Genomic DNA, 21,814 nt, shown 5'->3' on the forward strand with positions numbered 1-21,814 from the left:
CCATCACTACAGCTACAGAAAAGTCTTTAGCGAATGGAATATATAAAAAAACTCCTCATCTAACTACTGAAAGAGGAGGCATGTAAGGAAAAACTGACCTCATCATGTGGTGGATGGAAACCAGCATTATTGTTGTGGTGGTGGTGTTGGTGGAGGTGGTGTTGTTGGTAGTGGAGCGGGTGGTGGTGGAGGGGCAGTGGGTGGTGTGAGAGGTGGTGGGGGTGGGGGAGGTAGAGGTTCCCATGGGGGTGAGGGTTTGGGTTAGGGTGGGTGTGTGGGTGGGGGCTGGGGTAAGGGTGGGGGCTGAGGTGGTTGTGGGTGCTGGTGGTGGAGGAGGAGCCAGAGGAGGGCTGTGGGGGGTGGGGCAGGTCGCCGGTGCTGCAGGACAGCTCACTCACATCACGGCTGGTGTGGCCTGCACTGGACCCGCCAACACACGCTGACCGATATGAGTCTGAGGGTACGAAAAGGGAAGTGTTGCTCAATGGTTCAAAGGAATGGTTGTAAGTAGTTGTGGAAGCATGGAGTGAAAAAAATCATATACTAATTTTACTAATGAACTAAAAATTTGTGAACAGATCTACCTGTTAGTGAATAAAATGTTAACAGTTGTATTACAGACTGGATCTTTTTATCAATAGTGCTACTGTTATCATGGTTATGCACAGGGTTACTATGACTATGTCAAAACACACAAAGGTAAACACACACACCTTTTTTGAAAGGTCGGTGGTGGCCTGCTACACCACCTTGACAGTGAAGGTGGAGTAGAGGAAGGCAGGAAGGGAGACAAAACACATTAGTGGCACCCCACACACAAACACACACACATGCCCCAAAGACTTGCAGTTGGATCTAGGCATCAACATAAAACTACAACAATAGAGTCTGACTCGGCTTTGAAGTCAGTTTGGGCGGGGCCCGATTGGAGAGTTCCCTGGCCATAGCACTGCCAAATCTTATTTAATGCATACAGAATGTATGATACATAGTTTCAAATAATACGCAGATGACCTATGAGGGAGAAAATGATGTAATGGGGGTGATGCGGCAGTGCTGTGAAGAGGTTCGGGCCCCACCCATACTGACTTCACATTTGTCAGACTATAGTAACACTATACATAGCTACATTGCATGGTGTAGTAACCCACCTCACAAATAATGACACAGACTAATGTAACACATCTACCTGGCTAAGCACAACAGAATCAATAGGGAAGGTATAATTGAAAAAAACTTTCACAGCCTTTGGTTACATTGATTTTGTTTAACCCTATAACTCAAACTGCTTGGTTAGTAACACATCCTGTCCTGACCACTGTCAGTATACACCACAAATAAACTATTAAGTCAGGCATATTGATATTATTCCCTAAAGGGCGAGGATGTAAAGTGAAATCGGTTCTCCCCATACAGCAATGTTCTGACATTTTCCTGAAAATTGTTCACTTTCCATTACCAATTTCACAGCTCTGCCTAAGTCAATAGCTTTAAAATTTATGAGCGTTCTCTTTAGCCATCCTTCCTCTTCAATCTGCCACAAACACAAAGTCTCTGTGTCAAGTGGTGTTTCCATGGTGACATGATGAAGTGCAGTAACTTTTACCTTGCAGCAGGCCTGTGATTGGAACGCAACATAAGTTTTGGGTGGTGCGGTGTAGCTAGTGGCCCTCCTCCTCCCCCACTCCCTACACACACATTCCACTTACATCATGCCACATTATTTTACATACAGTCTTATTTTTTTACTTCTCAATATCTATTTCAAGTGTGGTACTCCAAGAAGAACTCACAACACAGGGGAACTTAGCACTCAGCAGTGTATCTTGTGCATGTGGCTTCACTCAACCCTGCTGCAAAGCCCCTTCATTAACATCATAATTCTGAACTTGATAACCCTGAAGGGTGGTAGCATGCATCTTCAGGAGCCTCAATATCACTTCCACCATCGCTGTAATGAAATTGACCTACAGGATGGCCACCAAAGCGAGGTTGCACAATAACAGAGCTCAGCCTTCCTGATAAGACAAGAGGCTGGACTTCAATGCTTCTGCCATCATTGTCTTCAACACTAACACAGCTTTTGAAGCTTTAAAAGTCACTTTCAGCTCTCTTCCAATCGTGCTGACATTGAGAGCTCTTTTGGGAGCAAAAGGAGGCTTATGAGGAGTCGAGGTCTTTGGCTGTGGATAATCAAGATCCAAATAACTCCAATCCAAATCCAAAATAACTTTCCTCCTACCATTGTTAGTCACGGAAACAATGAGAATGGCACAGAGGAGTTGTGTGGCAGCCTAGGAGTTACGCTGACCAATAAATCCCCAGACATTCAAAATTAGGGTGGAAAATGGCAAATCAGGAAAGCCTGTCACCCGCCCTTGATCTGGCAACCGGAAAAACCTGTCACCTGCTCTTTATTTGGCAACCGGAAAAACCTATCACCCGCCCTTTAGGGGTTAATTTTTCTCCAAAGAGATTGTTTACCAGTGATGGAGTCATCTGAGGGAGGGTTGGAAATGGGTTCATCTGCCCCTTTGAGGAAGCGTGACACCAGACACATCTTCTCCACCACCTCCTCCATGCGTGGTCGCCTGTCTTGGTTGTGGTCCCAGCACCTGCGGAGGGGTGGCAGGGATGACAATGTGAGGGTGAAGGAGATGAAGGGAGGAAGGAGCTGGATGTAGTAAAAATGGGGAAATATTTTTGGTAGTGGCAACAAAAGGAAAATGAATTCATAGGTTATAGTCATACAGCATATTTGAATAGCTATTCAATATTGTCACCTAGCAATGGGACATGGCAGTGGTCAGACCAAGTCAGGAGCAGAGGGTGCTAAGTCTCTGGGTACAATCAAGCCTCCTTACGATTCTGACCTTGACAACATACAATATTAACATTTAAGTAACGAGGGTTACTTGTCTGTACTGCTTGAAGAACTAAAGCAGATCATCATAGTTCTCAGTGGGGATAAAAGGATAAGGGAGATATTCATAGAATTACCTATCAGCCTTATCTTAAGCCTTTCTCTCAGGTCAGTGCTACCTGAACAGCAGATGGCAGCTATTTCAGCATGTGACACACTACCTAGAAGTCAATGCAGCTCATAGTGGCTTGACCAAGTTAATGAATCGTGCCATAAAATACTTGGAGTAGGAAGGTGGGCTGCATGGACCCTGGACAGATGGTGTCAAAAGGGTTAACAAGATAATGTGGCCTCCCAGCATATGTCCTTGTTGATTAATTGGTAGAATCCAGTTTTGGTCCATTACCATCCAACACAACACCTTCTTTCCTACACTTCTCCATCCCTCTCTTCATTTTAAGCCACCTTCCCCCTCCCTTCACCAGCATCCCTGACATCTCAGCTCTCACTATTACTCCTTCATCATCACTATTTTTCATTATAGCAAAGGAGACAGGCAAAAGGTAAGAAAAAATAAATAATTAAAAGAAAACCTGCAATGCAATAACTCAACTTTCCATTAGCATAAACCTCCCTTCTTCCTTCCCTCCCTCCCTCCTTCTTTTCCACACACCATCCCACCTGCTCACCGCTTCATGAGGTTCTCCAGCAGCTTGGGGCAGCCCGTGATGAGTGGCGGACGCACCCTCTGATGGACGGCCCACATGATGCGCACCGCCAGCCCCAGGTCCTCAAACGGGACGCGTCGTGTCACCACCTCCCACAGGATGATGCCCCAGCTGTACACATCACACTTCTCAGTGTAAATCTTCCCTGTGGAAAGGCAGAGGGGTGCAAATAGGATGTGTTGAAAGACTAGTGGGGGGCATCTGGGGGAAATGTGAAGAAGGTAAACAGTATATGTGGACAGATGGGAAAATAGGATAAAGTGTATGATGAATGCACAAGTTACAAAGACCAACATATATCGGAGTAAAGGGGAAGAAGGTTTAGTGAACCTCTATTCCACCTCATCACTCACCTAAGATACAGGCAATACAAATGTCCGAACCAATTAGAGAAAATAAGGATGATAAATGAAGAAGAAAACGAAGAAGACAAAGAAGAAGAAAACAAGAACAAGATACCTAACGAAAAGAACAAGAAGAAAAAGAAGAAGAAAAGACAGGTAATAAGAGAGGGAAAGGAGAAAACCTTAATATTTCCCTTACTGAATAAAGAATACCCCACATGGCACCCTCATCTGATGGCAAATACTCTGCCCTCTCCAGTGATTGACTTTATCACTGGAAAAAAAAACAAAAAAAACTATTCATGAATTTAAAGTTAAACTTGATTAACTGAGGTTTGGAGATGGGACCCCATGAGTGTAGCTCGATACCCATATATCACAACTAAGTAAATACATGCAAATGCAGACTGGATAAGTACATACACTAATGAACAATTAAACAACACAAACTGAGTACACACATATACTTACTCCCACATGAACACAGTCACCCACAAACACATGAACACAGTCACCCACAAACACACGAACACAAACGTACCCTCAAACACCTCCGGGGCCATCCAGGCGGCCGAACCCCTGTTGTCAGACATGAAGGTGCTGAGCTCACAGGCTGTACCGAAGTCACAGACCTTCAGCACCTTGGCGCCCTTGGTTAGCAGAAGGTTGGGTGGCTTGAGGTCCCTGGGGTGGAGAGGCCGAGGAAGCGAGAATTAAGGGGAGATCAAGGATGTAGACATAGGAAACACAAGGAATTTAAGTAAGGTAGGTATTTAGGTAAGATTCTTTAGCTGGGGAATTTAAGGAAGGTAGGTATTTAAGTAAGACAGATCCTTGTGTGGCAGAGACGTTAAGGAAGGGTGTGTTGGAAGAGACTGAGGAAGTAGTGCAGGGAATTTAGTAGTAAAACATATCCTTGTGTACCCTCGTGTGGTGGAGAGACTAAGGAAGGATGTGTGAAAAGCAAGAGCAAAGATGTAGACATGGGAAGTAATGGGAATATATTTAGCTGTTCGACATAAAAGGTCAATGTTGGTTGAAGGGGTGGTGAAAGGTGGCACACCCCTGGAGAATTAGATGAAGCCACAATCTTCTATTATGGTAGCTTGATGGACAGAGTGAGCTTTGTACATTTGAAAGTGCAGTGGAGGCCTGAAAATTGTGTATATATAGCTTGGCCCAGAGCATGTGAGCTATAATAAGTCCTTTTTGAGCTATTATTTTTCCATTCTTATAATTAAACTGTAATATCATAACCTACATATTGTTTAACCTGAGGAAGCATATATACAACTTTTCAAGATAGGGTTTACATAAATCTGACAAAGGGGATAAAAAGGCAAGACAATATAATTTAAGTTCTGACAAAGGAACAAAAAATGCAAGACAATTCAAATCTAGTTCCAAGAGTGTCCTGGTGCTCCTATCTTGAACGAGTAAAAGTTAAATGAAAAGCAGGAAAACATCACAAAGTAGACATGTCTGTACTGCCTCTCCTTCCCACCCACCTGTGTAAGAGGGGCCGGGGCTGTATGGAGTGTAGGTAAGCGACAGCCTTGGCACACTGGAACAGCCAGGAAATACCGTGCGCCAGGTTGTACTTGGTGTTTGGGGAGTTGTGAAGCACTGAAACATATGATGGTGAGGGTGATGATGAAACAGCAAAAGTCAACACCCACCTGTTAACTCATTAGGTATTGTTTTTGTCCCACTCCCCCTTTTTAATTCTCCTTACTTTACTGTCACTGTCTCTCTTATTTTTCATATCCATGTCTGACGGGGCTCTGTTTGGGTCTTAGGGTCATATTTTAAAACATTTCGTCGCCCAAACTCACATATTTGACAAGGCTTTCATATGAGTTGAGGGCATTTCCAGTAGTTTTATGACATCGGTGGTAGTTTGACCCTTCCTCAGTAGCATGAGCCTAAAGAAACACTCATTAGATCCCTCCATTGACCTTTAGCAATAGTTGATGTGAGAAGCGAGTGTCCTATAATGCCGGCCTATATCACACTTTATTTTCCCTTGATGCCCTTACATGGATCTCGATAATGAGAATAATAATAACAATAAAAGACCATTGCATTTCTAATTCCAATGAGGCAGGGTGACAGGTCAGTGAGAGTGAGGATACAAAAGGTCAAATTTGTGGGTGTGAGAGGGTGACCCCTTAACCTGTTGACTGCAGATTTCCTACAAGAAGACATCACCAAGCTAGAGGAATGCATCAAAAAGTGGCTGCTACAATTCACTGAAGAAAAATGTAGTCATGCACCTTGGGAAGGGATATCCAGCATACTAATACCACATGGGAAACACTCCACTATCCACCACAGAGGCAGAGAAAGACATGGGAGTATATGTTATCAGGCTACTAGTGAAAGCCAAATTCGTTCCAATCGCAGCAGATGGGTTAAAATATGGAAGGGCAGGCTTTCTCTCTTAATTTGGAGAGGGAAGGTGAGTGGAGACAGGAAGGGATTGAATCAGTATGTTATGAAAAAAGGGTTACTCTACTAGGAATTCTGAGGAGTCCACCTTAGAATAAAAAGACGAATGTAAATATATACATGAAATTATTACATGCATACAGATTCATTATAATACATACCTTTTACTCTCAACTTAACAGACTAATGTGACGTGAAGGGCAATCATTAAATCTGAACTGTACAAATGTCAAAATTACTTTACAATCTGACACACTTTTACTTTAAGCACCACAGACCCGGGCCAATACGACGGAGATGAGCACCGAGGCTATGCACAGCTATAGCGTATGCCCCCAATATTTATTTATTTATTTTTTTACAGCAAGGGAGACAGCTCAAGGGCAATAAAAGAAAAAACAAAAACAAAAAAGCCTACTAGGTGCTGCTCCAACAAAATCAAACAGCGCAAGAGGTCAAAAGAGAGGTCAATTAATTAACTTTTATGGTTATATATTCACTACCACTGTTAAAGATACTCACGGTGGTACAGGGAGCCTCCATCGGCATACTCAATAACCAGGCACTTGCAGATACCGGATGTGCAGGCCCCGTACAGGTGGATAATGTTCTCATGCTGTACACGTGCCAGCTGCTGCACCTCATTGTAAAACTCATTAACCTGTGGGTGGGGAGATTCATTAGCCTACGAAGAACAATTACAGATGAGGAGATTGATTAACCTATAAGACATAAACTTGTATAAATTGTGGGTCAGGAGTCTTGTTAACTTATGATGCTTATAACTTTCTACATTGATGGTGACTATTATAAATTTTGTATATGCTGTTGGGAAAGTCTTGTCCACCTATGATGCTTAGAACTCTACCTTGTGGATGACTATAATGCATAAAACTAAGTAACCTGCAAGTAAAACATTTCTTACCAATGATACAAACAATATAATGATCTTAAGTGAGGAAATTTGTTGTTAACAACTTTCTACCTTGATGGTGACCGTGATACATAAAAATTACTAATCTGAAGGTAAATAATATTCTAATTAAAGATATACACAATAATATGCTAATCTATAGGTATATCTGACCATCCTTATTATTAAAATGCAATACTATAATCTTAATCATTTCAATTATACTTCCCCCAATTTAGTCCACCAGCTTAGGAACATATAAACATAAAATAACTTACAAATGGCAATACATCACATAACTCTTCAAGAGAATGAATTAATTTTCACACACTGCTCATCACCTCAAAGAACATTTTTACAGGGAGACGTTTAGCCAAGTCTGTACAGTAAATGAAATAGTGTGTGCCAGTAAACGATGCTGCCATTATTACTCACCTCTGACTCTGTTTCCACTTTCTTCACTGCCACCATCAACCCCCGCCATAGCGCCTTGTACACCACCCCAAATGAGCCCTTACCGATGCTCTGGAATGGTGAGGTTACAAATTAAACAAGGGAACGAGTACACGTTAGTTAGTATATCAACATTCAGGGGCATGACCCTCTATTATGTCTTACTATCTAAACCTTAGACTGTAATGTAGCAAGGGAAGTGGCAAGGAAAATATATAGCACCAAGTTTGGTGGTGACCTGGTATGCCAACTTGAACTGGGTGTATTTTGATAGTTTTACAGTTGATAGTTTTTGATAGTTTGAGGCAAAACTCATGACTCAAAACTCCTTATTATTAACCAAAAAGATAAAAGGTAATTTTGGGGACATATGCTATTGCTGCGGTGCTCATCTCCTTCACATTAACCTTCAACACTAAAGTGATTAAAAAACAATTACCCTGGGGCACAGGGCCAGTGTGACATTGGATTACCACAGTTTACCTTCCCCAGGTACCCATTTATTGACTGGCCTTGTAACTAGGCATGTCAACTACTGCACTACAGAGGAGCCTGACCTAACTCAACTAAATCTAACCTAACCTTACCTGACCTGTGCCAGCTGCCAAAATGTTATAAACAGAAATAAACTCCTCAACGTATCCCCTTTAGACCATATTTTAAGAAATAAAGATATCATGAGTGAGTGTTAGTCAACGGAAAGCAATATAACAGAGCGTTATGTGAGCATAAAGAACTTCAAACAGCAGAGTGCATCATAAAAGTGTCCTTTGCAGTGAGACAGTGTACTTCAGGAATAATATCAACATGACTACCATGTAAACAAATAACTATCATGTAAACAAAATATCTGCCAAGTAAGCAACATTAACAATCTATACAGGGCAAGAATTAAACACTGCTGCAGGTGATGTGAGGTGAGTAAGACTTGTGCCTCAGCGTGGAAGGATACTCGAGGGTGAGGTGAGACGATAAGGACGGGAGGAACGGTAACGAGGGGCTGGGACAGGTGCTGCTGCAGGTGACTCAGGACCTGAAGCACCCACACTTCTTTTTTCCCTGACGTGTGATGCCAATTAATAGCTTCTGGGGCTTGAGGAGGCGGAGAGTGACGGAGGCGAGTCAGACATAATACAGACGAGGACTTAGGAAAGAAATGGTTGACAGAGCCAGCCAGGTGTACCTCCAGCAGGTGAACTTCATCAGCATCTATTTCCTGGCAGTTCTCGATGGGGCTCTCCATGGCAGACAGGTGCATCCTCGTCCTCACGGCATCCTATCCTCACAACATTCTCGTGACAATTTCTTATCCTCGCCGAGCCTCCGTTCAGCTGCTCCGCGTCCTCCTCTTCTTCTTCGCCCGCCCCTCTTGGTACCGGTACTGGTACCGATGCTAGCGGTACCTGCTTAACGGTAATGCTGGTCTCGGCACCGAAAGTCTCTACTGATACCGTAAAGTGCTTGCGCCAGCCGATCAAAGAGCGCAACCCGAGTCTGGAGTTGCGCTCTTTAGACGGATGTTTCTGCCCTCGAATCTTGAGAGAGAGAAAAAAACAGGGCCTTTGCGGAACGAGCACAGCCTCGCCAGGAGGCTTGTACCGCCAGGCTGACGACCTGCCAGGCGGAGATGGATACCGAGAGTAACTAACTAACGGGGAGCATACGTCCAGGGAGCGTCGCTTCGCTCACCGCCCTATCCATCCGAAGCCTCTCACGGGAAAATCGATCAACTTGCCTCCTTCATTCAAGGTTATCTCGTACAGAAACAATCCAATGAGCAGGATCGGAGTCCAGGAGACGCCCCACGTGCCCATATATATATATATATATATATATATATATATATATATATATATATATATATATATATATATATATATATATATATATATATATATATATATATAGAGATATATAGATATATATAGATATATATATATATATATATATATAGATATAGATATATTTGACGTCCACTCCCCCCTCTAGCCCCCTAGTGATAAGACCTGTACGATCTGCTGCCCGCCTAGTTGTCGCCTGAACAAAGTAATCATTCGATCAGTATTCGGTTTATTCGGTTGTGAAGAGTAATCAAAACCGAATTGCACGGTTTGCAGAAAATACTCGGTTTCCCCACCCCATACAGACAACAGACGCCGCACTGACACAGTCTGCGAACTTATATTATACAGAACGATTACATGTCATCGAAGGAGGCTGGAGTTGTAAGGAACATCGGCTATTATTTCTGATATTGAATTTTGAAGTATTCGTCAGATTATTCGCAGAATACGAATAGGCTATACTTTTCTCTTGTATTCGAATATGAATGAGAAGACATTGATTTCTATCAATAATTATTTAAATAGGAATACGAATATACTCAAATACGGTATTCGAATACGAATACCGAATATGAATACTTCGTCCCTGGAGGCCCGCCGAGATTGCCTGTGTCGGTGGACGGTGGATAGTGCAGCATGGGCTCGCCACTCTGCGGCCTGCGCGCCCCAACTTCTGGCTCCTCAGTACCGCTATCAACGGTACTGAGTTTAGCGGTACCAGCCCAGCCCAACGTCTTGGAGGCTTGAGTACTCCTCGGAGGGAGATCGGAATGGCTGGCTCTCGATGGTTGCGGGAAAATCTTTTCAACGGGACGCACCTTCGAGGAATACGTGGGAAGTGGAACTTAGGAGGTATATGGATGAAAAAGGGAGAGCACAGGCGTTGTAAAACATAAACTTAAGAAAAAGGAATCCTAGAACAATTTATGATAGAATGTGGCTATTTTAGAATACACAGGCAAAAATTAGATGTAGCAGGAATACAAATTATTAAAAGAGAGGAGTGGGAGGAGAGCAAGGAAGGGAAAAACAGAGGAAGAAGCTCTGTAGTAAAACATAGGGAAGATAAAGACACACAAAACAAAAGAAACATGAAAACAGGTCAAAAGAAGAGGAGAAGGTTGCGGGAAATTCTCTCCAACCGACGGCACACTATTCAGGGAAGCGTTTTTGTTTACGTTATCAGTATAGAAAAAAAAAAGTGTTAAATGGTTTAGCAATGCACCTCATCGTCACCAACATCCCAAGGAGGTTCCGCTCGACCGATTTGAGGGATTTCTTCTCGGAATTCACGGAGAAGGAGGCGTTTAATTGCTTCCACTTCCGCCACAGACCCCAAACTCAACTGGTCTACATACTTAATCGGTCATCCCAGGCTCAACATGACTCTGGGAGGGACGATAAAACTAATGCGAGCCTCAGCAATAATGAAGACACCTCGGAAAGTAGTCAAATAAGAGACAGCAATGATTCCAAACCTGGTGAACCTGACCCTAATGAACCCACGACTGTCAGAGATTTTAGACCTGGTGAACCTGATGTCCCTAAGACTGTCGGAGATTCCATACCTGGTGAAGCTGACCCTAAGACTGTCGGAGATTCCATAACTGATGACCCTAAGACTGTCGGAGATTCCATAACTGATGACCTTAAGACTGTCGGAGATTCCATAACTGATAACCCTAAGACTGTCAGAGATTCCATAACTGATGACCCTAAGACTGTCGGAGATTCCATAACTGATGACCCTAAGACTGTCGGAGATTCCATACCTGATGACCCTAAGACTGTCAAAGAGGGTAGTGGAATTAATAGTGGACCAAAATCAGAAGGTGCAAGTGATGATTCCGGCTCTCACTGGGTAAACTCAGGCCTGGCTGGTCTGACGTCCCTCATTAGTGAAAAGAAACAACGAATCAGACGCTACACTAAATGGCCACAACACAACACTTACAAGACTTTGATAGAAAAAGTAGAAAATCAAGACTCAACTAAAGGAGAAAGGGGAAAATCGGGGTGTGTTGAAGGTAAGAATGAAACCAAAGAGGGACAAGATGAGGCAGACAGTGGCGTAACTGATTACAAAAAGTTGGGTCTGTGAGGCATACAGTTAGCCTTTGGTGGTAAACTAAATAATATGGGTGGATTAACATTAAGCATCTGTATAGTATAGTATATATATATATATATATATATATATATATATATATATATATATATATATATATATATATATATATATATATATATATATATATATATATTTAAATCGCAAGCACAATTTTCTTATAAATTAAACAAAGCACCTTAATCCCTTGGAACTTTTCTGCCATATCTGTTCAAAGAAATATAATACAAGGGAGGTAGGATTTTGCCCCTTCCCCATTGGTTTGAGCAGTTTGTTGTTTACTGTGCTATCTGGGAGTGTAGCTGTATGTGTTTATTGTAGGTGCATGGTGGTGAACGCAAACAGGTCCCCCCACCCCCTCACATTTTTTTTCGCTCACAGTAAACTTCAGCCCCTGATGTTTTCTCTTAGCCTCGAATGTTTTTGAACCCTAGAAATGCCCCTGGTCAGGTCAGTTTAGGTTAGGTTCAAGTCAGGTTAGCCTCGTTAGGTTAGCCAGTCAATGTTACTCCCTCGCTCTTTTTGTAATTATTATTTTTTATTATTTTTTTCCATTTTCCTATTGTTTTTTTAATTTACAGTAATTATGCCATAGGCGAGTTTTGTAAAAAAAAAGAAAGAAAAAAAATATAGGGGAGATAGGGAGTTTAGGTTACGTTAGGTTAACTAGTACCTGCTAGTTGCTACTGTTACTTGCTGCGGTGACTCGTGACTCGTCTTCATGTGTATATGTAAACAATGAAATGTTCAGCACTCGAGAAAGAAAAAAATGTACAGAAATAAATTAATCTTTCATTTTCATAAATAAATTAATAATTAAAAAAATAATGAATAAATATCAATACTTTATGATATACCTATATGTTCTTCCAAACTTATATAAATATTCTTCAGAGTTTCAAAGAAAACTTCAGGACACTGTTTTTAAGGGGTAATAATTCAATTTTCTTTGCTCTCTTTGTAAGAGTGTGATATTTACTAACCATAATATTTATTATTTTTTTGGGGACAGAGTATGCTGTGTCCCCCCTAACTCAAACTTTGAGGGGGACATGTCCCCCTAGTCCACCCCATGAGTTACGCCCCTGGGCAGACAAAGAAAAGAAAAAGAAAGATGGCAAACAAAGTGAAGAAGTAGCTCTCTGTCGCCTGATGGAAAAGGAGGCACCAAAAAGGGCTTGCTGTGTGCTGGACATAAAGGATGAACACCAGGAAGCCTTTTATAAGAAGTACAACCACAAGCACTGGGTGACACAGCACGGAGAAATCCTGCCCGAGCGCTGCTACCTGCTGAGGGTGGACTTCTCGGGCATGAGCCGGCGTGACGGTGAGTTTGCAGCAGAAGGTGGATGATTGATATGGAGTTTTTAATTTTTTTCCTATTTAGGTGTTTTGCAGCATGTTTTTTTACCCCAATGTACACACAATGACATCCCAATGAATGCAAATCATTTTTATACCCCAATGAATGTGAGGTGTCTTTTTAGCCCAATGAACCCCAATATTATCCTATTGAACGTAAATTGTCTGTTTACTTCAATGATCCCTGATTGCGAAATACACCCCAATGTTCATTAGGGTAAAAAGATGTCATTTTACTCTACTGTCCGTCAACGTAGACCCAATGTCAATTAAAAATTCAGAACAAATAAAAACCTGTTAACTTAAATTCATGAAAATTTAATGTATACATCTGCTTTTGCCCCACAAAAATCAGCTTTATCCCATTGTTTTCACAGCCACAAATGATGACTACAAGACCCGGCAGGAGCTGAGCGCCCTCAGTCTGGAGCCAGGCCACCCTCTGGACCTTTTTGAGTTCCAGCCTCCCCCAATGATGCCCCAAGGGAATGTGGGCACCACAACTCGCCACTTTCAGGAGTTGATACGCAGCTGCCAGCTGCCAGGGAGCCTGATAAAAAAGCTTCGCCTGGGGAATCCAAAAGGCAGGTATGTGAAGTGGTCTGTTGTTCATTTATCTTTTGCATTCATTATAAATTTCCTTCTGTACCTGTTTCCTAGACTTTTAGATGCAAATTTGTACTTTTCTGCATCAGAGATAAAGTAAAATAAAAAGTTAACAACAACCCTTTCACACACCAAAAGTTTAACAAGTTTCTCTTTCCACTGCGACATCCGTCAGGGGCTCCCTAAGGGGCCTCGTGTAATGGCCTGACTGTGCGGCAAAATTTTTTTCATGTTATCAATTTCACTCACAAGTATTCTTTTTTCTTGTCATTATTTTATATCGTTGGTTTTGAAAGAGATTATTCTGCGTTATGAAAAAAAAATCAAGAAATGTAAATAAATAGCAAAGTTTACTGACTCCGAAAAAAACATTGATTAAAGATAAATAAGAAATGCTTACGTTCACCATCTCGTAGCTTGAAACTTCCAGAGTTGACTTTTTATGATTTTATGAATTTTCATACGACCAGTAGTTCTTTAGAAAATGGAGGAAAACTATATTTTCTATCTATTCTGTTCTCTCCAGTAGAAGCAACAGTTGAAGGGCAGCAAACAAAACACAACAGGCAGGTCATGGCTGTCAAAATAGAAGTCAATTTTGTCTGGCATAGAATTTTGATAATAACAAACATGACTATTAGCGTACCTCTTTGCTGTCTGGGAGAACTTCGCCAGACGCAATAATAATCATAATAATTACCACTAAGCCTCTCTTCCCAACACTCTCTGCTGCATTTTTTTTCACTTTTTCCATCACCACCTTCACTTTCATGAGAATCATCATGCTCTGTACAAATGGGTCTCAAAATCTCTTCACTTGATAATTTGTGAGCCATATTTTCTAATAGTAACAGTTACTGGTCCCTGCGAATATAAAACAAAATATTGTATTACGGCATGATCACTTTACATTGGAAGTAAGAATAAATTTCACCAATTTCATCTGACAACTGTAATCCAGGCTTACCAGGCTCCGGACACAATTTAAAGGGACGACAATCCGTGCTCACAGGCTGCCTGCTGAGAGGCAACTAAGCCACGGGCAATTATCACTTCAAATACAATGGCACGAGAGAGTTGACGATTGATTTATTTTATAGGTCTGCCTTGGATCTTTGATGCAGAAAAAATTGACACGATTTTGAAAGATACTTTATTTTTGGTGAATTTTTAAAAGTGTTTTGATGCTATTTGAGTCAGAAGCTTAGATGTAGACGATTCCGTTTTGACGCGAATCGCGTCATGGTGCGTCAAAGGGTTGATTAAATTAATAAACAGATTTTTTTTCTAGTTGATTCATTCACATCTAACTTTTGTTCTGAATCTTCCCTCTCAACTAAATTCATAACTCAGTGAACTAATCTCTCAGTTTATCAACCAGTTAATCAGTCACTGAATCTCCCTTCCAGTGCATGGAGTCTTTTTCTCCTTTCTTTTTTTAGGGGGCTTTTGAGCTACCTCATATCCTGTAAAGAAATACATCAATGAATGTCTTGATGCACAGACGCAAGAGGAGGTTTGGCAAGGTTCCCCTTAACTATGGAACCTCTGTGTCAGCCAGTGAAGAGGACACACAGACCCAAGGGGGAGAGAACATCGCCTTCACTGCTTCGGGCCACCTCATCCCCAGCTCAGCAGACTTTGAGGAGGAGAGGAAGAAATGGAGGAGGAAGAGGAACGGGAAAGGGATGCCAGCTGAAGGCCCGAGGATGGAGTTAGAGAAGGAGGCAGAGGTAAGGGATAGGAGCAAAGAGAAAGACAAAAGGAGAAGCATTATGGCAAGAAAAGAGAGAGAAGATGAATTTGTGTAGGAATTTAAACAGGTAGACACGGAATGAAACAATAACATGTAAAGAAATAAGGACAAAGATAAAAGGGGCCATTGAGTTCACTGCTGCAGATCTGTCTAAATTTTCATGTTCAGTAAAGTATAAAGGGTCTTAAATATTAATTGAGTTAAGTATGTGTGGACAATATAAATTAACATATTCATTGATTACAAGTGTTTTCCACCTAAAATTGACCTCTCTTTGGCCACTCTTTACTTTTGTCTGTTGTGGGAGTGGTGAGTGGCAGGCATTTTTTTCTACACTTTTTGTTGCCCTTGAGCCATCTCCTTTGTTGTAAAAAAACAAAAACATGTATGATTCATGCTTCAAATTAATTATGCATAAGTTTACTGTTATATCAGGTGTAAAGTATAATTCTAAAGATGATAACCTGGATTTTCTTATGTTTCCTTCCTGCTATTATTCCCATCTTTTTCCTCCTTTCCTTTTCAATCTTCTGTACCGTCGACCCTCCTCTTCACTTCCTCTTGCTGTTCCTCCACCTCCTTCCCTTCTTTCCTTTCTGTTATTTTTTCCATCTTCATCCTCTTTTCCTTTTCTATCTTCTTTACTGTCGTCACCTCTCCCCACTTCCACTTGACATCCTCTTAACCTCCTTCCCATCCCTTCACTTCCTTTCCGTCCCTTCACCTCCTTCCCACCCCTCTTCACACAGGACGGGGCTGAGGTAGAGGAGTGGGAGCGTTATGAGCCCTTCCATGAGGACGTCACTTCACAAGACCGCATCAAGGAACGCCGCTTTGAGAAGGAGCTTGAGGTGAGAAATGCACACACACACACACACACACACACACACACACACACACACACACACACACTCTAAATCTAAACATGTGCAGGATCAATTCAAAGATGTCTATGTTTTTATATTTATCATTGGTCCATCCTGCATATCATTCATTAATAAGCTCACCATTCCATTCACTTTATCACCTATCCAGCATCTTCTCAGTCACTCAGGCATCTGTCATTGGGGTGGGTGGGAGGAGTCAATCATTGAATCATTATCATATTATCATGTTCTTCTTTTATCACTCAAGCATCTAGCCATCAATTTTCAAACACTGATTTATTCATCCATTCCACCTGATAATATCTAATGAATCAAGCAATTTATTCATTCTTCATTCTTGCCATTTACTCATCCCCCCCCTCTCTTCATTCATCTATCAATTCATATATAAAACTAATAATAATCACTCACCTGTAACACAAACATTCATGCCACACATTCACCCATAAAACTAACATTCATTTCACATACTCATCTATAAAACCAACATTCATTCCACATACTTGCCCATAAAACTAACATTCATTCCACATACTCATCTATAAAACTAACATTCATTCCACATACTTGCCCATAAAACAAACATTCATTCCACATACTCACTCATAAAACCAACATTCATTCCACATACTTGCCCATAAAACTAACATTCATTCCACATACTCATAAAACTAACATTCATTCCACTATCCACACACTCACCTATAAAACTGACATTCATTCTGCACATTTACCCATAGAAATAACGTGGATTCCTCACACTCACCGTTCCTCTCCATCGTTCGCAGGTGACGTGGGACAAGGGAAGCTCGGGTCTCGTCTTCTACACTGACGAACAGTACTGGCGGGCACTGGAAGGCGACTTTGATGAACAGACGACAGATGAGTGGGACGTGGACATGTCTGTGTACTATGAAGAAGGTGTGTGTGTGTGTGTGTGTGTTTGCTCTGTTATTTGGCTGTGTATCTTTTTTTTTTAGCTGAACAAGCAGTGATTCAGGCATTTTTCTATATATATGGGCTAGGTTCCTAAAACTTACAATTTATGAATATGGAAACAAGTTTGCATCAAAGTAACATGATGAAGCTACAGTCTAAGATCCTTTCTTCACAAAAGCTTAATATGGATTTAGTGTAGAAGGCAGTCTGAATTTCTTAAGTGCATTTGTCTTGACTAATCCTCTCTTAAATACACTCCTAAAAATATAGTATAATGGAATCAAATGAAATAATAAATAAATACATAAGTGAATAAATAAACACCTACACCTACACCCACACACAGGAGGAGGGGACAAAGATGCTAGAGACGGATTGGACATGATGACCAGTAACCAGTTGAGAGCTGGCAGCCTCCAGCAGTCTGTCTTCAAGAGTAAGAAAGAAAAGGGCGAGGATTCAGCACAGGCAGCAAAGAAAAGCAAAAAAAAGAATAAAAGTAAGTGACTATGAGATAAATAAGGGTAAAGATAATAAACAGATACATAAATGAATAAATAAACACCCACACCCACACACAGGGGCAAGGGACGAGGTGGACACGACGACCAGTAACCAGCAGTCTGTCGTCAAGAAGAAGGAAGAGGAAGGTAATGGATCAGCACAGGCAGCAAAGAGAACCAAAGGAGAGAGGAAAATAGGTAAGTGAGAGTGAGATGAATAAGGTGGTCATTTTGTTATATCACGAGTTTGAATTTACTACTACCACCAATAAGATGCCTCAGGTGTAGTGCTTCCCTGTACACTGTAATCACCCAATGAGAAACAAAACCATCTCTCTTTGATTCATACTTAACAAAAATGAGAGACAACTGATATAATAGTTCACCATAATCTTCCATTTGATCCTCTTATTACTGAACACAGAGTAACAATTAATTTTCTCCTCATTCTCTTCCTACTAATCAACCCTGTATTTACCCAATGAGAAAACAACACCATCTCTCTTCGATTCCTACTTTACAAAAATGAGATGGCTGATATAATATAGTACACCATAATCTTTCATTTCATTATCTTATTACTGAACGTATAGTAACATAATTAATTCTCTACTTATTTTCTTCTTACAAATTAGCCCTGTATTTATCCAGTGAGCAACAACATTCTTTCTTTTTATATCATACTTTACAAATATGAGATGAGATTGATATGTACACCATAATCTGTCTGTTGATCCTCTTATTATTAACACACACACACACACACACACACACACACACACACACACACACATAATTCTCTGCTTCTTTTCTTCTTGCTAATTAGTCCAGCTTATGCAATTCCCCTTAGTAAGACAATTAATCCTTCCCTTCCCCCTTTTTGTTCTTATTACTGCACCCAGAATAACATAACTGATTGTCTGATTCTTTCCTTCTTGCTAATTAGCCCTGTATTTATCATTGGCTTCACTATGATAATTAATCCTCCCTTCTCCCTTCCTTAGTCTCATTACTGCACCTAGAATAATATTAAGACAACAGTAATGTAATTAATTATCTTTTCCTCCTCACTTTTCCTTTCTCCTCATTCTCCTTCCCTTTCCTCATTCATGTCCTCCCTCAGGCCCCACACCACCACCCGCCATTGGCAGCTTTGAGGCTCACACAAAGGGCTTTGGCCGTCGGCTCATGGAAGCAATGGGATGGAAGGAGGGTACTGGGCTGGGCGCAGGGTCGGCTGGGATTCCATATGCCCTAGAGAATGATGGACAACACCCCCGTGATCGCAAGGGCTTTGGGTGAGTGCATTTACCTAGTTGTGTTTATCTAGTTGTGGTATACAGGGCCTGAGCTACACTTGTTTGGTCCTATTTTCATACTTGTCCAGGTTTTCCTTAAATTGCCACACACTCTTTGTCTTCACTACCTCTTCTTTTAATTTATTTCAAGTGTTTAGATTTCTGTTGTGTGTGTGTGTGGGTGCATTTCCCTAGTAATTGTATACAAGAATTGAGATATACTAATCTTTCTCATCCCTGAATCTAGTGCTATTCAGTCTTGGAAATTTATGTATATTTTTCATTTTTCACATTTACTGATTTTATCATGAGGAGACCATTCCATAGCTTGATTCCTATATTTGTTAAGTTGTATTACTCCACACTTCTCCAAGGTCACTATTTTGAACCCTTCTACTAATCACTATTTACATGAGCAGCACCATTGTGGACTTTTTTTGTTTATTTTCTCTATTTTTATGCCCTGAGCTGCCTCCATTTCTGTAAACAAAATAAAAATCACTTTTCTATCTTCACTTCTCCTGCAGATATCACGGAGAGAAGCTACAGGCATGGAACTCCTCTGCCTCAGCCTCCACACGCAAGCCTCAGCCTCGCCAACACAGCATCTCCACTGTATTTGACAGGCCCGAGGAGGCTGACCCCGCTCCCCACCATCTCAGGGCAGCCGAACCCACCAAGCTTACTCACCGACCCTCGCTCATGGGCCCAGCACCCCACCAACTCAGGACAGCCGAACCCACCAAGCTTATCCACCAGCCCCCACTCATTGACCAAGCACCCCACCATCTTCTCAGGACAGCCGAACCCACCAAGCTTACTCACCAGCCTCCCCTAATTGACCTCGCGCCCCACCATCTTCTCAGGACAGCCAAACCCACCAAGCTTACTCATCAGCCTCCCCTAATTGACCTCGAGCCCCACCATCACAGGACAGCCGAACCCACCAAGCTTACTCACCGGCCCCCTCTAATTGACCTCGAGCCCCACCATCTCAGGACAGCCGAACCCACCAAGCTCACTCACCACCCCCCCCTGATTGACCTCGAGCCCCACAATCACGAGGCAGCCGAACCCACCAAGCTTAATGACCGGCCCCACCTCAGTGACCCACAGTCCTCACACTCAGCCCACTGATTTCCTGTGATCACTACATTTTGGAAAATTATTTATTCATATATTTAGAGGTTTTGTAATCCCATAAGAAAGAAAATAAAAGAATAACAAGAGAGCTTATAATAAAGTCCTCATTTCTGATCATACAGCTTGAGGTTTCTTATTCCCACAAGAAAGAAAAGGATAACAAAAGAGCTCACCACAAAGGCCTCATTGCCAAATGTTGATAGTGAGTCATTACTTCATTTGGGTTTGGTGGGTTTATTGGATTTAACTTTTTATGAGTTAGAAATATGCATAATTCAGATATTATTTTCATAATTTCAAACTCAACAGCCATGGAGGTCGGCAAGCATTGTTTCCTTTTTTTTTCCCTTAAACTACCTCCTTTTTCTTAAACAAAAACCAGGAACTACAAAGGTCTCACCATCAATACTACCATAACAAAAGCCTTGTTTCTGGCATCGGCAAGGTAGTATTGGAACGTATTATACACTTACTTTTATATAAATGGAAGATGAAATAAAGCCTTTGGCCCTTTACTTTGTGACAACTTGATTGATTTACTTGGTACTGAAGGAACCCCTCTAAAGCTTCGACTGTGTATTCCATCCACTAGGAAACTGACACATAAATTCACTAAGAACATTTTTGGTTGACAAGTCACAACCATCATTTTAAAGCAGTGAAGAATTGGCATAATGTTTATTTATCTTTCACACTAACCTCTATTGAAATAATCGGAACCAAAATAAATAAGGCACTGCAATAAGAAAATTAAGTAATATCAACAATTCTAATTATTCTGAGACACTGAAGACCTGGAAGCTGAAAAATATATAAGTAATTTGGGTACATAACGAAGACAAGAGCAGGAATAGAGAAGTTGAAAGCATCTGCTGGAGTGAACAAAAAATCTACCCATGCACAGTACGGTGAACGGGAGAGGAGAGAACAATGACTGGAATGTTCTTATTTTTTACTCTTATTATTTTTATGCAGCGGGGTGATATGTGGATGCTAAAGAGGAGGAGGACGGGGAAGGAGGAGGAGGAGGACGGAGAAGGAGGAGAAGGAGGAGGAGGAGGAGGAGGAGGAGAAGGGTGGTAAGGACTGTTGGTTAGCATTGTTTAAGTTCACTGATGCCTCTACACTGCGACTTAACCCTCCTCTTCTTCTCTCCTCCTCCTCCTCCTCCTGCTCTTCCTGGAATAATTGCTCTCAATAATTTTGTTTTACAATCAACAAATTTTTAATGGTTAATAAATCACTTTGTTTTTGTTGTTGTAATTGTAGCTGTGTTTGTTGCTGCTGCTGTTACTACAACTACTACTACTACTACTACTACTACTGCTACCACAATTTTATTATGACCGGGATAACACACACACACACACACACACACACACACACACACACACACACACACACACACACCTGGCATTCAGAAGATCAGGTGAAACGCAAGATATTTCTAATTAATTACTAGCCCAGGCCCGTAATTTTGGCAGATATAGGTTCAAGAGTTGAAGGGAGAGGGGGGCGAACGAAGCGAGCATGCGCAGGAGAGGGATTTTTTTTTTAAATTGGCACTTAGAGCCATTTTGAGGCCATTCTAGAACA

At 41.4% G+C, this 21,814-nt stretch overlaps 2 protein-coding genes across 8 annotated transcripts in view; one reads left to right on the forward strand and one right to left on the reverse strand.

The window, feature by feature from the left end:
* The window catches only part of LOC127007139 (probable serine/threonine-protein kinase DDB_G0278665), a 36,915-nt gene extending 27,778 nt beyond the window's left edge, over positions 1-9,137 (reverse strand). The window contains exons 1-9 of one of the 3 annotated variants that reach the window (XM_050877805.1): positions 8,936-9,137; positions 7,735-7,824; positions 6,909-7,047; positions 5,444-5,561; positions 4,477-4,619; positions 3,553-3,736; positions 2,485-2,615; positions 714-749; positions 99-454 (exon numbers count right to left, since the gene is read on the reverse strand). In XM_050877805.1, coding sequence (XP_050733762.1) covers positions 99-454; positions 714-749; positions 2,485-2,615; positions 3,553-3,736; positions 4,477-4,619; positions 5,444-5,561; positions 6,909-7,047; positions 7,735-7,824; positions 8,936-9,010 — 1,272 coding nt within the window. In that variant the 5' untranslated portion in view covers positions 9,011-9,137. The remainder of the gene's footprint in view (positions 1-98; positions 455-713; positions 750-2,484; positions 2,616-3,552; positions 3,737-4,476; positions 4,620-5,443; positions 5,562-6,908; positions 7,048-7,734; positions 7,825-8,935) is intronic. The other 2 variants (XM_050877807.1, XM_050877806.1) reach the window with 2 other exon arrangements.
* Positions 1-20,738, forward strand: part of LOC127007140 (G patch domain-containing protein 3-like) — an 82,995-nt gene extending 62,257 nt beyond the window's left edge. For 2 of the 5 annotated variants that reach the window (XM_050877811.1, XM_050877809.1), the window contains exons 3-10: positions 13,464-13,674; positions 15,197-15,425; positions 16,198-16,299; positions 17,124-17,256; positions 17,621-17,773; positions 17,856-17,975; positions 18,901-19,075; positions 19,603-20,738. In XM_050877811.1, the coding sequence (XP_050733768.1) occupies positions 13,464-13,674; positions 15,197-15,425; positions 16,198-16,299; positions 17,124-17,256; positions 17,621-17,773; positions 17,856-17,975; positions 18,901-19,075; positions 19,603-20,212 (1,733 nt within the window). In that variant the 3' untranslated portion in view covers positions 20,213-20,738. Of the gene's footprint in view, positions 1-10,700; positions 11,624-12,736; positions 13,052-13,463; positions 13,675-15,196; positions 15,426-16,197; positions 16,300-17,123; positions 17,257-17,620; positions 17,774-17,855; positions 17,976-18,900; positions 19,076-19,602 lie in introns of those variants that run through there. The other 3 variants (XM_050877808.1, XM_050877810.1, XM_050877812.1) reach the window with 3 other exon arrangements.
* The last annotated feature ends 1,076 nt before the right edge of the window (positions 20,739-21,814 follow it).

The sequence above is a fragment of the Eriocheir sinensis genome, chromosome 34 (genome assembly GCF_024679095.1).
Source record: "Eriocheir sinensis breed Jianghai 21 chromosome 34, ASM2467909v1, whole genome shotgun sequence".
Lineage (NCBI taxonomy): Eukaryota > Metazoa > Arthropoda > Malacostraca > Decapoda > Varunidae > Eriocheir > Eriocheir sinensis.